This window comes from Lithobates pipiens, unplaced genomic scaffold, assembly GCF_037356315.1.
Source record: "Lithobates pipiens isolate NorthernLeopardFrog02 unplaced genomic scaffold, aLitPip1_a1.2 Scaffold_16, whole genome shotgun sequence".
Classification (NCBI taxonomy): domain Eukaryota; kingdom Metazoa; phylum Chordata; class Amphibia; order Anura; family Ranidae; genus Lithobates; species Lithobates pipiens.
The window spans coordinates 456,378,271-456,392,584 of NW_027507748.1; the positions used below are offsets into that span (position 1 = coordinate 456,378,271).

Genomic DNA, 14,314 nt, shown 5'->3' on the forward strand with positions numbered 1-14,314 from the left:
ATATATATATATATATATATATATATATATATATATAGTAATCGTAATTTTCTAGCAAAAAAAATTATTTTAACTTGAAACCAACAAATGTCAGAAAAAGGTTTAGTGTTTAAGTGGTTAAACTTTCCTCACTTACACAGAAGTCTATTCCATTGACAAATTGTTACAATGTTTATACTTAAGTTCAACTGATAAATCTGGTTCTTGGCAGATTGCATTTTTTTTTCCTTCCTTTCTTTTGACCTATGGCTTCCGAGAGAATTCTTTGCATAGCAAGAATCTGGAAACAGTTTAGGCAAGATCGCAACAAGAAAAAAATCGCAATAACGATTCTTGACAATTAATCATGCTCTCTAAGCTGGCCATATGTGAATGGACTTGCCAGTTATCTGCATTTCTTTCTTCACACGCTGTCTGTCTTTGATTTATGAATTCCACATGCACCTAGACTAAATATTTGTAAGAATTGTACAGTACTTGCAGATGTATTGTCTTACTCTGTGTTTGTGATATTATTTTTTAGGGCCTTGCCTATCATGTATGCCATTACTTTGGATTTGCGAAATTTTGCTAATTGCGTAAGTCAACTTTTTCTACCTGCATCTTAAAACTGCATTGTGTACTGTGGTGATATTCATGTTTAGGTCTGTTATTTAGAACAGTGGTCATCAACCCTGTCCTCAGGGCCCACTAACAGGCCAGGTTTTATGTATTACCTTGGGGAGATGCAGACTAGAATACTACAATCACTGAGCAGCAAATGATATCACCTGTGATGTATTTCAGTTATCTTGCAAACCTGGCCTGTTAGTGGGCCCTGAGGACAGGGTTGATGACCACTGATTTAGAAGACTGTATCCTTCTACTGAGTCATTTTACAAAAACATTGCTTGCTGAAGGCTGGGAAGTCCAGTCCTTTTTATAGCCACATCCAGTCATGTTATTTGTTACAGACATTTATATAACAACAATTTACTCGTCACTTTATATATTAGGATGGCACATTGGTGTAGTGGGTAGCAGTAAAAAGGGTCTCTGGTTCGAATCCCAACCACAAATCTACTTGCTTGGAGTTTGCATGTTCTCCCTGTGCCTGCATGGGTTTCCTACAGGACTCCGGTTTCCTCCCACACTCCAAAGACATGCTGGTAGGTTAATTGGCTTCTGTCTAAATTGGCCCTAGTATATGAATGTGAGTTCGGGAATTAGATTGTAAGCTCCTTGAGGGTAGGGACCAATGTGAATGTGTATAATGTATATGTAAAACACGTAAATTGACATCGCTATATAAGTACCTTAAATAATAATATATTGTATGTTCCCAGCAGTCCCTTCCCTCAAAGGGCTTACAAACTAAGGGCCTTATCTCGCATGCATACATATAGTATATGTAAGTGCTAAGTCCAGCCAGCATGCCTGAAGGAAACCCATGCAAGTATAGAGAGAACATGCAAATCCCAAACACGGACCAAAGTGCTGTAAGGCAGACATGCTTACCACTAAGAAGTGCTAACCACCTAATTGGGAAAAATCCCTGCTTTTACTCTTGTATCCCACGACCACTCTCAATATTCATCCCAGCTTCCAACTTAAAGGATAAGTTCACCTTTTGGAACATGTTACATATTTCACCTGTATTTAGGCTGGAACACGTAACAAGTTCCAGCAGCTGCAGTCTCTCCCCTCCCAAGTGACAGCAGGTGGGCATCTTCTTCGGGCACTTACTGTCACTGTTTGAAAAAGACGGGCTCCGCCCGCCCAGCCACATCATTCATCCAAAGTCCTCTGTGAATGGGAAACTACAAATACCAACAACCTTTACTCCTTGCTCCTTGTGTTATAACGTAATTTAAAGAGCACAACAAAGATTCTAAGGCTGGGTTCACACTGGTCCAAACACCGACATCGCATGTGATTTGCACCACATTACTGTGCAGATCACATACGATGTCTGTACGATGCAAATTCAGCCATGCAAACTGTATGGCTGAAATTGCATCGCATTCGCACCAAAATGGTGCGGGTCCCATTTTTTTGGTCCGCACCGGAATCGGTTCGCATGGTTTTTCACACCTGTACCATTTGACAGGTCTCACTATGATTAGCAAACCGATCTGGGGGTGTCATTAACTTTCTGTGAACTGCCTGCGAATGAAATGCGATGCAGGAACCCACACTGGAATTGTACTGGTTCCTGCATCACATATGTGTGAACCGAGCCTAAAGTCAGTTCAATGCTCGTTTACATTAGAAGGCTGGCAGGCTGCCAAGATTCTGCTCTCCAGAATACAGCTGAGATTTCTGTGCCTCCTGTTATGAAGTTGAATTTCTCCACAATGCTACAGAGGTGAATTAGGCTTATTTAAAATGCTTTTACTACATAGTCTGGAAACAGTTCGTTTTACATTTTTTTTTTTTTTTTTGAAGATTGACAATAATTTACTGTGGAGAATGCAGTTTCTGATAGTCCCCCTGTTTTTGAAGCTGCTGTGAGTAGTTTATTGCACTTGTGCTGGCCACATTTATTTTCCTAAATAAAGTAATCAGCTAGATCTACTTTGCAGATAGATTTTGCTTAATGTATTATTTAATGGAGGAAAACGAAGTAGAGCATCCCTCAAAGTGGCATCATTTATGGTTTATTTAAATATATTTTCTGTTTGTTTTTCTTGCTTGTTGGACCCGATCTGTATATTAGTATTGGGTCAATAAGCAGCAATCACTTTTCAGACATCATAACTACTGGTACATCATGTTGGCTGTAAATTGTGTGCTACTTTTTTTTTTTTTTTTTTAGGCTGATGAGCAACTGGTTAAGAAAGGAAAAGGCAAAATTGGCGATATGTTAGAAAAAGCAGCAGAACTGTTGATGAGCTGCTTCAGAGTGTGTGCTAGTGACACGTGAGCATTTCACTTTATTCTTCCCCATAAGTTGAAGTGTTAGCCAATAACATTGACCTATCAATAAAAATATAAATATGTGTGAACAGGTTTCTGACATGTCACAATATACAGCAACCGTGTAAAGCCGCGTACACAGGGGGCGGACTGTCTGGCCAACTTAGTCCGTCAGACAATCCGACGGACAGTCCGTCATACTTTCGAATGAATGGACTTGACCACACACACCAATTTTTGAGCGGACTAATACGGCGTACTAAGTCCGCCATACTATCCGCCCTACTTTTGAAATGAACGGACTCGCCCACACACGCGGAGGAAAGTCCGCTCATTTCGAGCGCGTCTCCAGGTAGGCGGGGCCCGCGAAGGAGATGTCGCTGGCCCCGCCGCCTGGTATGGACTTAAAGGGGAACCCCCAACGCCAAAAAAAATCGGCGTGGGGGTCCCCCCCCAAGTCCACAACAGACCCTTGTCCGAGCACGCTACCCGGCCGGCCAGGAAAGGGGGACGAGCGAGCGCCCCCCCCTCCTGAGCCGTACCAGGCCGCGTGCCCTCAACATGGGGGGGTGCCTTGGGGAAGGGGGGCCGCGCGGCCCCCCCACCCCAAAGCACCTTGTCCCCATGTTGATGAAGACAAGGGCCTCTTCCCGACAACCCTGGCCGTTGGTTGTCGGGGTCTGCGGGCGGGGGGCTTATCGGAATCCGGGAGCCCCCTTTAATAAGGGGGCCCCCGGATACCGGCCCCCCACCCTATGTGAATGAGTATGGGGTACAATGTACCCCTACCCATTCACCTGTAAAATAAAAGTACAAAAAAAACACAACACACGAGATAAAATACTTTATTGCACAGCTCCGGGGGTCTTCCGTCTTCGGGGGTCTTCTCGCCGGACTCCTCCGCTATCTTCTTGTAGCTCTTTTGCTAGCGGAGGAGTCCGGCTTTCTTCCTCGCCGCCGGCCTCTTCTCCCGACTTCGGGGGTCTTGTCCCCCTCTTCGGTTCTTCTGCCGGGCCACCGCGCCTTCTTATAGCTCTTTTACAGGCGGTGGCCCGGTCTTCTGTCGCCGCCGCCTTCCGTTCTTCTTCTTCTTCTCCAGGAGATGTTGCCTCGGCGATCTCTCCGGCCGGAATGCCAGGGACGAACTGCGCGGCCACTTATATAGGGACAATGGGGCGGTGTCACATGGGTTGGTGTCACATGGTGACCCCGCCCCTTACGATGTCATAGTCCCCATGTGACATCAACCCATGTGACATAAAGCCATGTGACACCGCCCCATTGTCCCTATATAAGCCCCCCCGTCCGCAGACCCCGACAACCAACGGCCAGGGTTGTCGGGAGGAGGCCCTTGTCCTCATCAACATGGGGACAAGGTGCTTTGGGGTGGGGGGGCCGCGCGGCCCCCCCTTCCCCAAGGCACCCCCCCATGTTGAGGGCACGCGGCCTGGTACGGCTCAGGAGGGGGGGCGCTCGCTCGCCCCCCTTTCCGGGGCGGCCGGGTAGCGTGCTCGGACAAGGGTGTGTTGTGGACTTGGGGGGGACCCCCACGCCGATTTTTTTTTCGGCGTTGGGGTTCCCCTTTAAGTCCATATCAGGCGGCGGGGCCAGCGACGTCTCCTTCGCGGGCCCCGCCTACCTGGATACCCGCTCAAAATGAGCGGACTTTTCTCCGGGCGGGAAAAGTCCGCTCATTTCAAAAGTACGGCGGACTGGCACACACACGGGCGGATTGTCCGCCGAAATGCGAGTCCGACGGACAGTATTACGGAAATTCCGAAATACTTAGTCCGCCAGACTGCACGCTGAAAAAGTCAGCTGAAGCCCACACACAAGCGGACTGTCCGCTGAAATGTGTTTCTGCGGACTAAGTAGGCCAGACAGTCCGCCCGTGTGTACGCGGCTTAACTGTTCAAAAAGTTTGAATTTATACATAAAACAATGATGCATTGTGCATGTAAATCCATCACAGCCTCACTGTCAGTTTTTGTATAACTAGAATTTAACAGTTCTAAGACTTCCTGTTTCCTTCCCTTGCCGGTCCTGATACTAGTCCCTTGTACCAGCTCTAGGAGTTGATGTGGGTAGGTCCTAGGGTTACTGTGGCTGTTTCTGGGCCTTTATGTGGGTGGTGAAAGGTGTAAATGTGTCATACCTCGTCCTGTGTCATTCCTGTCTTGCAGCATGCCAAAGAATAATGATTTTCTGCAAGACTACAGAGGAAGAGCTATGGGAGGTTATTATGAAAGTGTTTCCTTCATATGTAAATTAATCACTTCACAGAGAGCAGGGTTCTGGGAGGCGGGATCTGAGGGGAGGGACTCTCCTTGTTCACACTGGTCAGCATGTTTAACTTAGCAAGATTGCATTCTAATTGTTATCCATTCAATCCTTCCCAGCAGCAGCACAGCTAGCTTTCAAAACAGGCTGTGTATGTGTGTACATGAAGGGGTTTTCTTCTGGAAGGAAGTTACATCATTTGCAGAGTCTGGAATACTACAAAGGGGAGTGTTCTAGACTCTAAGGCTGAATTCATACCTATGCAATTTTAGTGCTTTTTGCATTTTGCAGATTTGCACTACAGTATGTGTTCCATAGGAAACCATGTTAACTGGACTGTAGTGCAAATCTGCAAAATGCAAAAAGCACTAAAAATGAATAGATGTGAATCCAGCCTAACTGCTGCAGGAAGCAAGTGGCTGTGGAAGGAATCGGCAGGATATACAGAGTGTCACATGATACAAAGCAACAACTAAACCCAGAATATCAGGGGATCTGCAGACAATAGAGCAGCATGGTACAGAGGTATAATCTATGCTAGGGTTGGCCATTACATTCAGTTCTAGTGAAAAGAAAGTTGGAGTTTAGCTTTAAAAGTGCTAAGAATTGTGAGTGCCACCGTTTTGTCTCTGTACTGTATGTTGCAGCAGTATTGCTGTAGTCTGTGTGTGTGTATATTGCAGCCTAAGCAATCTGTTATCATAAAAGTTAACATTTTACTTTCTACTAATAAAAAAAAAAAAACTGAATTGGGATAGTTTTCATGACAAAATTGTAAAGAACAAAATCTGTAAAATGCAGTACGTTGTTTTAAAGAGAAAGTATAGTATATTTGCAATAAGAACATACTTTTCTTGTGTAAACTTCACATTTTTGCATGGCTGCTTATTGGAGAATGTATTGGCATTATTATCTTTGTCTAATGAGCAGGAGCTGACTGGTGATGGACAAACCTCCGACGGGACGTTTCGCGAATGCGAAACGCGAACGCGGCCGAAAGTTCGCGAACCGCAAAGTTTGCGGCGGGCCCCATTGACTTCAATGGCAGGCAAAGTTTAAAAGCCTATAGGTCATATTTCCAGCAACAAAATAATTACTAGCTGTGCACACATAGTCCCACCGCATGGCCATTGACATAACACATGTATGAGGTGAATCTGGGATCGACAAATACAAGCATTCTTTTTTTATATGTGAAATTGTTGTGACAATTCAGGACTGTGGAGCGCATGAAGGCAATGGAGGAGAGGGAAGTTCAGGGTAGGCAAAGAAGAGGGTGCAGGAGATGATCACCAGCTCCGTGATAGTGATCTGACACCAGCACCGTGATGGAGAGCACTGACATCAGCACCGTGACATAAAGCACTGACACCTGCACCGTGATAGAGAGCACTGACACCAGCACCGTGATAGAGAGCACTGACACCAGCACCGCGATAGAGAGCACTGACACCAGCACCGCGATAGAGAGCACTGACACCAGCACCATGATAGAGAGCACTGACACCAGCACCGTGATAGAGAGCACTGACACCAGCACCGTGATAGAGAGCACTGACACCAGCACCGTGACATAAAGCACTGACACCAGCACCGTGACATAAAGCACTGACACCAGCACCGTGACATAAAGCACTGACACCAGCACCGTGACAAAGCACTGACACCAGTACCGTGACATAAAGCACTGACACCAGCACCGTGACATAAAGCACTGACACCAGCACCGTGACATAAAGCACTGACACCAGCACCGTGACATAAAGCACTGACACCAGCACCGTGACAGAGAGCACTGACACCAGCACCGTGACATAAAGCACTGACACCAGCACCGTGACATAAAGCACTGACACCAGCACCGTGACATAAAGCACTGACACCAGCACCGTGACATAAAGCACTGACACCAGCACCGTGACATAAAGCACTGACACCAGCACCGTGACATAAAGCACTGACACCAGCACCGTGACATAAAGCACTGACACCAGCACCGTGACATAGAGCACTGACACCAGCACCGTGACATAGAGCACTGACACCAGCACCGTGACAGAGAGCACTGACACCAGCACCGTGACAGAGAGCACTGACACCAGCACCGTGACAGAGAGCACTGACACCAGCACCGTGACATAAATCACTGACACCAGCACCGTGACATAAATCACTGACACCAGCACCGTGACATAAATCACTGACACCAGCACCGTGACATAAATCACTGACACCAGCACCGTGACAGAGTGCACTGACACCAGCACCGTGACAGAGTGCACTGACACCAGCACCGTGATAGAGTGCACTGACACCAGCACCGTGATAGAGTGCACTGACACCAGCACCGTGACATAAAGCACTGACACCAGCACCGTGACATAAAGCACTGACACCAGCACCGTGACAGAGAGCACTGACACCAGCACCGTGACAGAGAGCACTGACACCAGCACCGTGACAGAGAGCACTGACACCAGCACCGTGACAGAGAGCACTGACACCAGCACCGTGACAGAGAGCACTGACACCAGCACCGTGACAGAGAGCACTGACACCAGCACCGTGATAGAGAGCACTGACACCAGCACCGTGATAGAGTGCACTGACACCAGCACCGTGACATAAAGCACTGACACCAGCACCGTGACATAAATCACTGACACCAGCACCGTGACATAAATCACTGACACCAGAACCGTGACATAAATCACTGACACCAGCACCGTGACATAAATCACTGACACCAGCACCGTGACATAAAGCACTGACACCAGCACCGTGACAGAGTGCACTGACACCAGCACCGTGACAGAGTGCACTGACACCAGCACCGTGACAGAGTGCACTGACACCAGCACCGTGACAGAGTGCACTGACACCAGCACCGTGACAGAGTGCACTGACACCAGCACCGTGACAGAGTGCACTGACACCAGCACCGTGACAGAGTGCACTGACACCAGCACCGTGACAGAGTGCACTGACACCAGCACCGTGATAGAGTGCACTGACACCAGCACCGTGACATAAAGCACTGACACCAGCACCGTGACATAAAGCACTGACACCTGCACCGTGACAGAGAGCACTGACACCAGCACCGTGACAGAGAGCACTGACACCAGCACCGTGACAGGGAGCACTGACACCAGCACCGTGACAGGGAGCACTGACACCAGCACCGTGACAGGGAGCACTGACACCAGCACCGTGACAGAGAGCACTGACACCAGCACCGTGACAGAGAGCACTGACACCAGCACCGTGACAGAGAGCACTGACACCAGCACCGTGACAGAGAGCACTGACACCAGCACCGTGACAGAGAGCACTGACACCAGCACCGTGATAGAGAGCACTGACACCAGCACCGTGATAGAGTGCACTGACACCAGCACCGTGACATAAAGCACTGACACCAGCACCGTGACATAAAGCACTGACACCAGCACCGTGACATAAAGCACTGACACCAGCACCGTGACAGAGAGCACTGACACCAGCACCGTGACAGAGAGCACTGACACCAGCACCGTGACAGAGAGCACTGACACCAGCACCGTGACAGAGAGCACTGACACCAGCACCGTGACAGAGAGCACTGACACCAGCACCGTGACAGAGAGCACTGACACCAGCACCGTGACAGAGAGCACTGACACCAGCACCGTGACAGAGAGCACTGACACCAGCACCGTGACAGAGAGCACTGACACCAGCACCGTGACAGAGAGCACTGACACCAGCACCGTGACAGAGCACTGACACCAGCACCGTGACAGAGAGCACTGACACCAGCACCGTGACAGAGTGCACTGACACCAGCACCGTGACAGAGTGCACTGACACCAGCACCGTGACAGAGTGCACTGACACCAGCACCGTGACAGAGTGCACTGACACCAGCACCGTGACAGAGTGCACTGACACCAGCACCGTGACAGAGTGCACTGACACCAGCACCGTGACAGAGTGCACTGACACCAGCACCGTGACAGAGTGCACTGACACCAGCACCGTGACAGAGTGCACTGACACCAGCACCGTGACAGAGTGCACTGACACCAGCACCGTGACAGAGTGCACTGACACCAGCACCGTGACAGAGTGCACTGACACCAGCACCGTGACAGAGTGCACTGACACCAGCACCGTGACAGAGTGCACTGACACCAGCACCGTGACAGAGTGCACTGACACCAGCACCGTGACAGAGTGCACTGACACCAGCACCGTGACAGAGTGCACTGACACCAGCACCGTGACAGAGTGCACTGACACCAGCACCGTGACAGAGTGCACTGACACCAGCACCGTGACAGAGAGCACTGACACCAGCACCGTGACAGAGAGCACTGACACCAGCACCGTGATATAAATCACTGACACCAGCACCGTGACAGAGTGCACTGACACCAGCACCGTGACAGAGTGCACTGACACCAGCACCGTGACAGAGTGCACTGACACCAGCACCGTGACAGAGAGCACTGACACCAGCACCGTGATAGAGAGCACTGACACCAGCACCGTGATATAAATCACTGACACCAGCACCGTGACAGAGTGCACTGACACCAGCACCGTGACAGAGAGCACTGACACCAGCACCGTGACAGAGAGCACTGACACCAGCACCGTGACAGAGTGCACTGACACCAGCACCGTGACAGAGTGCACTGACACCAGCACCGTGACAGAGTGCACTGACACCAGCACCGTGACAGAGTGCACTGACACCAGCACCGTGACAGAGTGCACTGACACCAGCACCGTGACAGAGTGCACTGACACCAGCACCGTGACAGAGTGCACTGACACCAGCACCGTGACAGAGTGCACTGACACCAGCACCGTGACAGAGTGCACTGACACCAGCACCGTGACAGAGTGCACTGACACCAGCACCGTGACATAGAGCACTGACACCTGAACCGTGACATAGAGCACTGACACCTGCACCGTGACAGAGAGCACTGACATCAGCACCGTGATAGAAAGCACTGACACCAGCACCGAGATAGAGAGCACTAACAGCAGAACTGATACCAGCAACTTGCTGCTGGGCCCCAAAAATATGACACCGCTCAACCTCTTCAAACAGGAGGGTATGGGCATATATTACGGTGTGCTTTTTTGTACAAGGAAGTGAACCAAATGTAGAAAGAAGGTCTTTGTGCTCGATTAAAAAAATCGTTTATAGAGATATACATGGTCTACTGGTCACATGTGTTGAATTCCTCCGAGATCCATGCCTCATTCATTTTTATAAATGTGAGGTAGTTAACACTGTCGTGAGCTAGGCGAGTACGCTTAATGGTCACGATCCCCCCTGCTGCGCTGAACATCCTTTCGGACAGGACACTGGACGAGGGGCAAGCCAACAGTTCGATTGCAAATTGGGCAAGTTCTGGCCAGAGGTCAAGCCTGCCCACCCAGTAGTCCAGGGGTTCATCACTCCTCAGAGCATCCACATCAGCCGTTAACCCGATGTGGTCGGACACCTGTCGGTCTAGGCGTTCCCTGATGCTGGATCCGGATGACACCTGTCGATGGGTCGGCTGAAAGAATGACCTCATATCAGAAGTCACCAACACATCTTCAAACCGGCCTCTTCTTGCAGGCGCTGTTGGATTGGTACCCGCAACTCCTTCTCTGGGAGTAGGAATTGCTCCTCTGCCAGCGCACGCAAAAGCAGAATGCAGCATTTCTCAAAGCAAGGCCTGGAAGTACTCCATTCTGACAGCCCTCTCTGACGGTGGTAACATTTCCGCCATTTTGTGTTTGTACCGGGGGTCTAAGTACATTGCCACCCAGTACTGGTCCTTGACCCTTATGGTTTTTATACTGGGGTCCCTGTTAAAACACTGTAGCATGAAGGCCCCCATTTGCACTAAACTGGAAGCGGTGTGGTGGCCTGGCTCCTGCTCATCATCCAGGATAATGTCGTCCTCTTCATTCTCCTCTCCCCATCCACGCACAACAACAGGGATCCCAGAAAGGTTTAAAGCATGCTCTTTTTGCTCCTCCTCATCCGCCCCGGCACCATCCTCCTCTGACTCCTCTTCAGACTCCCGTTGTTCACTTGTCTCAGATAGAGTAGCCCCCCCTGGGAATTCATCCAGCATTGCGACTTCCTCATCTTCCTGCTCCTGCTCCTCCCACAGCTTGATCAATGACACGACGCAATGCACGCTCCATAAAGAAGGCATAAGGTACCATGTCACTGATGGCGCCATGGCTGCGACTGACCAGTTTGGTGATCTCCTCAAATGGCCGCAGAAGTCTGCATGCGTCGCGCATGAGCAGCCACTGGCGTGGTGAAAAAAAAACCAGCTCCCCAGAACCTGTTCTGCCGCAGAGCTCATACAGGTAGACGTTAACTGCACGTTTCTGCTGGAGCAGCCTATCAAGCATATAGAAGGTTGAGTTCCATTTGCGATTGCTCGACGCAATAAGACGTCTGACCGGCAGATTGTGTCGCCGCTGAATGTCAGCAAGGAGAGCCATGGCCGTGTAAGATCTTCTGAAATGGGCCGAGATTTTCCTTGCCTGCCGCAAGATGTCCTGGACCCCAGGGTATTTGACAACGAATCGCTGCACGACCAAGTTTAAGACGTGTGCCATGCATGGCACATGCGGAATTTTGCCCTGTTTCAATGCACTAAGCAGATTGGCACCGTTGTCACACACTACTTTACCAACTGTCAAATTGAGCGGTGTTAGCCACTGATCTGCCTGTGAACGCAAGGCTGAAAGGAGTGCCGGGCCAGTGTGGCTCTTGGCTTCCAGGCACAACAGACGCAGCACAGCATGGCAATGTCTCACCTGGCATGTCGAATAGGTTCTGGGGAGCTTGGGCGGGGCAGCGGAAGAGACGCTAGCAGCGGAAAAGGAGGAGTCAGCCGAGGAGGAGAGGGAGGAGGATGGAGTATGAGGAGGAGGAGGAGAAGAAGAAGAGCCAGGCCTGCATGCAATCCGTGGCGGTAAAACCAAATCTACACGGGTGCCACGGGTTACATGCTTGACGGCCATCAGAAGGTTCACCCAGTGGGCAGTAAAAGTGATATACCTTCCCTGCCCGTGTTTGCTAGACCACGTGTCTGTGGTCAGATGTATCTTGGCACCAACACTGTGTGCCAGAGATACATTCACTTGCCGCAGAACATGGCCATATAGCTCTGGGATGCCCTTCTGTGAGAAATACTTCCTTCCTGGGACCTTCCATTGTTGTGTTCCAATGGCCACAAATTTTCGAAAGGCCTCCGAGTCCACCAGTTTATATGGCAGTAGTTGGCAGGCTATCAGTTCTGACAACCCAGCCGTCAAGAGGGTTATCCGACGTCATCATTTTTTTACGCTCGAACATTTGGCCCACGGAAGCCTGCCTTTTTGCAGAAAAACATGAACTTGGCGTGATGAAAGGTGGAGTGGAGGACAATTGTGAGGAGAGAGGAGAAGAAGTAGAAGATGAGGCTGGACGGTGAGAGCCTGGAGTGTGGCTTTGTGTGTTCCGTTGCTCCCACTGGGCTCGGTGATGGCAGCTCATGTGCCTTCTTAAGGCGGTCGTCCCTAGGTGAGTGTTGGGCTTACCGCGACTTATGCGTTGACTGCAAAGATTGCAGATGGCAACACTATTGTCAGCAGCGGACATGTTAAAAAAGCCCACACTGTGGAGCCATGTGCCAGCGTCCTGGGAGCACCAGATGTGACCGTACATGGTCGATGCCTCGCTCCTGATACATTAGCAGTCTGCTTTGTCCCTCCTGTGCAATGTAAGTTATTCCTGCTTCTCCTCCCTATCTGCTGGTCCATATCTCCCTCTGAACTCCCCTCCTCTCTTGTGGGCACCCACGTGACATCACTAGACACGTCATCATCGACGTCACCTTCCCCACCGATATAATTAGAGATCTCGGCGTAGGCAGCACCGGGGACCAACCTCCTCCTTGGGCTGATCTGGGTACTGTCATCAGACTGCTGAGTGGCGGTTGTTGCTCCCTCCTCTTCCTGATCCAATGCCAAAAGTGGCTGCGCATCAGAAATGTCTTGATATGGATCGGAAAATAATTCCTGTGACTCAAGCGGAAGGTATGTGGTGGTGGTGGTGGTGTTGGTGGTAGTGTCTTTGGGGGTGCACATAGCAAAGAGTGAAGAAGAGGGTGCAGATCGAGAGGATGAGGAGGGTGCAGAAGAGTAAGGCTGAGTGAGCCAGTCAACCAAGTCTGGTGCTTCCTTTGACGTAATCGCACGCACCTTCTGCAATTTCCCACTTTGGCTCAAGCCTGTTGCTCCTGTCCTACCCCTACCACCCCTGCGGAAGGGCCTGCCTCTTCCTCTGCCTGTCATTTTTTAAATGACCCTGTGACAAAACTCTTTAGAGACGTGCAGTATGTATGTGGAAGAAGGTATATAACACCCCGCTTCAATCTGTTGTTTTTGGGGGCCACTGGTCTATCACACCAGTTACAGCACTTTTTTTTTGGATTGCGTTTGTCACTCTTTGTAGTATCGCTGCAGAACCGCTCAGCAGTCACAATGCTGCACAGTGGAAACGCACTATACTATGCTTTCTATGTGTGCAAGTATTTTATACGTGTATTACACAACTATATACTGCACACCAAATAGTACACCTATACCAGTCCTTAAGGACCTTTGTGGAACTAGTAGCTAGGGATTAGCAGACTGTACCTCACTCAACCCTATATACTGTACTACTCTATACCATACCAATCCTTAAAAGGACCTTTGTGGAACTAGTAGCTAGTGATTAGCTGAGTGTACCTCACTCAACCCTATATACTGTACTACTCTATACCATACCAGTCCTTATAAGGACCTTTGTGGAACTAGTAGCTAGTGATTAGCAGACTGTACCTCAGTCCCTACACTGATAAAGGACTGCTGCAGAATAGGGCAGCAGTCAGCAGTAGTGCACCTCAACCCTATATATTGTGGACCTATACCAGTCCTTAAGGACCTTTGTGGAACTAGTAGCTAGGGATTAGCAGACTGTACCTCACTCAACCCTATATATTGTACTACTCTATACCATAAAAGTCCTTAAAAGGACCTTTGTGGAACTAGTAGCTAGTGATTAGCAGACTGTACCTCAGTCCCTATACTGATA

The 14,314-nt window shown here is 49.7% G+C and overlaps 1 protein-coding gene across 5 annotated transcripts in view; it reads left to right on the plus strand.

Annotated features, from left to right (window-relative positions):
* The window catches only part of PCID2 (PCI domain containing 2), a 57,504-nt gene that overhangs the window by 19,599 nt on the left and 23,591 nt on the right, over positions 1 to 14,314 (plus strand). For all 5 annotated transcript variants that reach the window (XM_077482857.1, XM_077482859.1, XM_077482854.1 and 2 more), the window contains 2 exons: positions 524 to 578; positions 2,798 to 2,901. In XM_077482857.1, coding sequence (XP_077338983.1) covers positions 524 to 578; positions 2,798 to 2,901 — 159 coding nt within the window. The remainder of the gene's footprint in view (positions 1 to 523; positions 579 to 2,797; positions 2,902 to 14,314) is intronic.